The following is a 3,364-nucleotide window of genomic DNA, read 5'->3' on the forward strand; positions in this document are numbered from 1 at the left end:
AGTGCTTGCTCCTGGCTCGTATATGGTTTGTGTGTGTGTGTGTGTTCTGTAAGCTTAGCTAGGTTCAAATATAGAGAGGACAACACGCCAGGCACACAACGCGACGGCGGGGTGTGGTGCCAATTGCACGTGGCACTGTTCTCCAGCGTGAGGTGCGGTCTAGCCGGGGTTGAGGCCCTAGCTAGTTTTGCACACGTGGTATTAACACCTGCAGATTATATTTAACACTAAAAAGATGAAATGCGTGGAAGGCCAGGCGCTGTCGAGATTCCATCGGTCTGGAGAAAATGAGCAACTCGCCAGGTTACTTGGTACCGTTTTGTGCAATTTATGCCCCTTTTGTAACAAAGGGAATTCATAGGAATGTTAGTATTTATTTAGCATTTGCTCGAAACAAAGTATCGTTTACCAAGATTCCAATGAAATTACTTATGGGACCGTGTTTATCTGAGCACCATTTATAATAAGTTGGAGATTTATCGTGCAAGTAAACCCAACTACTTGGCTGTGGTGTTGGGGTTATTTCCTCTCAAATACCTTCCCGTCCCAATTGATTGTCCAGACTGCATAATGGAGACAGGTTGAATATTGTGTTGAGAAATGTCTGAGTTTTAATTTTTTTAAGTACTCCCTCCTGTTTCTTTTTAGTTCGCATATGAGGTTTGGTCAAAGTCAAGCTTTGTAGAGTTTGACTAACTTTATATTAAAAAATATAAACATTCAATATATGAAATCAATATTATCAGATGCATCATGAAACGTATTTTCATACCATATAGTTTTAGTATTGTAGATGTTCATAATTTTTTATATAAATTTGGTCAAACTTTGTGTAGTTTGACTTTGACCAAATCTTATATGCAGAGTAAAAAGAAACGGAGGGAGTATAAGCAGTTGGAGGTTCAAAAATTGGAGTCTCGGTAGTACTATCTCCATTCCAATTTATTGGGCCTCAGTGTATCCTTAGATTGACAATTTGACAAATATAATACAAGTAATACATCCTAAAATTAATAACACTAGAAAAAACGTCGGCTAGCCTAACGGAGGAGGCAGTACTTTTCTATTCGGTGTTGATTAACACCTCAATTGTTGTGATGTTCTTATTCTAGATTCCTAACGGGTAAGGAAACGCTTAACCTTATAGTATATATCTTGATTTTTTAAGAAAAACTAATTATCATAAAAATGCATACAAACTAGCCGGAGAAATTGGGAATTTTGTTTCATCCCAAGGAGCGGCAAGGTCTAGAGATTCAGTTCAAGACTTCAAAAAAATAAATTTAGAAGAGCCGATGAAACCCATGCCTGCCCACATGAGTTTCTTTTTGACAGTATGCCCAACACGAGCTTGAAACAAAGGTTCCACGCAAAGTAGCTAGACCGTGACGTACCTACAACCGAAATAAGGGGTTGCGGATCAACCATTTTAGCAGAGATCGATCGGCCGACCGGTTACAGCCGGAGGGACAAGTCCAGCTCCTGGTCACGCTCCGGCCAGCTGCTGCCGCGCTTGTGCGCCATGCCACCCGCAGCCGGCACCTCGTCCTCGGGCCCCTCGGGCATCCTAGCAGCAGCCTTCCATGCCCGGGAGGCGTGCATGTCAGCAGCGGCATCGCGGTGGAGCCTGGCAAGGGCGCGCTCTTGCTTGTGCGCGTTCTGGTGGCCCCCGAGCCTCTGCGCGGTGAGGAACCGGCGGTCGCAGTAGGCGCAGAGGAAGAAGCGAGGCGCTGCTGGCGCCACGCTCACGGCGGCGGCCAGGGTGAGCTCGAGGCTGAGCTCGGCATGCGCGTTGCTCGCTTGCTCCATTGTGCTCGCTCGTGGTGGTTGTGCGTCGTATTCGCATGCGGCTGTGTGGGTTACTGTGAGCTGAGCTAGCAAAGTTAAATTGTGGGGAGCACGAACGGCGAAGTGATGAGTCCTGGAGGCACCGGCAGCTTGGACGGCACCCTGACGTACAGCCGCGGTGTGGTGCTAATTGAATTGCGCTTGTGACAGTTCTCTGCGGTGAGATCCAGGACGGCGACGTACTACCCCGCCCGCGGTATCAGATGGTTGGTGTACACCCCTAATAAATCTTTAATGCAGCCCTGGCAGACCACCTGCATGCATGGCCCAACAAGATTCCTTCGGTCTCAAAGGAACTAGAGAAAGGTTAACCTTTGGTGCAAGGTTCGTGTCCGCGCACAACACTTAGAGCATTACTAGTAGAACCCTCAAACCCTCAAACCCTTATAGCAGTTTTAAGGGTTGAGAAGTGCCAGTTTTTGACACTTTTAAGGGTTGAAAAATAGGGACAAAGACTAGAACCCTCAAAGCCAACCCTTAAACTGCTTTAAGGGTTGGATTTGAGGGTTCTAGTCTTGGCCTCAACCCCAACCTTTAAAACTGTCATTTCACATATCACACATTGCATCACATTTCAATCCACTTAGTCCAAAATACTCTTAATGATCAAACTGCAAGAAGTAGGATCTGGCATACCTCATTTGCTACATTTGACAGGGCTTGGTAAAGTCCAATCCAGACTGGAATTGTTGCCAAAGTTAGCAAACATCCTGGAAGAGAAAACATTGAGATCAAAACGCTGCATTACAAAAGAAAGTGCAGTAAAAAGCTAACTGGTTTTGCAATTCGTGATAGCAATAATGGCAATCAATCAGAAAAAATAATAGAAAATGTGATCAGCTGATATGGTTTATTATCTTTCAAAAGTCAGTAATAACAAAAGATGTCTTACAGAAGGCAATAATACTAAAAATATGAGATGTGCCGGAGGTAACTTGGTTTAGGAAGAAAAGGGAAAAAAATTGCAAAAACCTGCTAGAGGATTGACTCCAGCTTGCTTGTACAAATGAGCAGTACTACATCACAGCATTATGCAGACATATAACTGGAACCAAAGCATAAACCTCCCTATTGTATATCCATGATTGAAGTTCTAGCCAAACAAGACAAACTTGATTGCCTGTGTATCTCGCCTGAATTGCCTTGAGCTGTGGCTGCAAATTCTGCATCGCCATGGTTGATTCGACCTAAAAACAGATAAGCAGCACCGTTGAATTCAGTTCATAGATGGATAACTAAGGAATGCCCATCTGGTTTAACTCAAATCAAGTTAGAACATCCACCTGCTGCTTCGTTAACGGCAATGTTGCAGCCTTCACGACGATTTCTTCGACCGAGGCGTGGCGTGGACGGCGCCGCCGGGCGAGGATGGCGGGGCGGAGGCCGAGGCGGGCATGGGGCGCGGCAGAGGTGGGTTGGGGAGGACGCGGCGGGGCGGAGGCCGAGGCATGGCGGGGGGCGCGGCCGAGGCATGTTGGGGAGGACGTGGCGGGGCGGAGGCCGAGGCGTGGCGGGG

The 3,364-nt window shown here is 46.5% G+C and overlaps 1 protein-coding gene across 1 annotated transcript; it reads right to left on the minus strand.

Moving 5' to 3' along the window:
* Positions 1–1,299: 1,299 nt before the first annotated feature.
* On the minus strand, positions 1,300–1,809 carry LOC123149116 (zinc finger protein 2-like). Its single transcript, XM_044568650.1, has one exon. The coding sequence runs from the start codon at positions 1,807–1,809 to the stop codon at positions 1,456–1,458; it is 354 nt and encodes a 117-aa protein (XP_044424585.1). The 3' UTR covers positions 1,300–1,455.
* Between the last annotated feature and the right edge of the window lie 1,555 nt (positions 1,810–3,364).

Source organism: Triticum aestivum, chromosome 7A (assembly GCF_018294505.1).
Source record: "Triticum aestivum cultivar Chinese Spring chromosome 7A, IWGSC CS RefSeq v2.1, whole genome shotgun sequence".
Lineage (NCBI taxonomy): Eukaryota > Viridiplantae > Streptophyta > Magnoliopsida > Poales > Poaceae > Triticum > Triticum aestivum.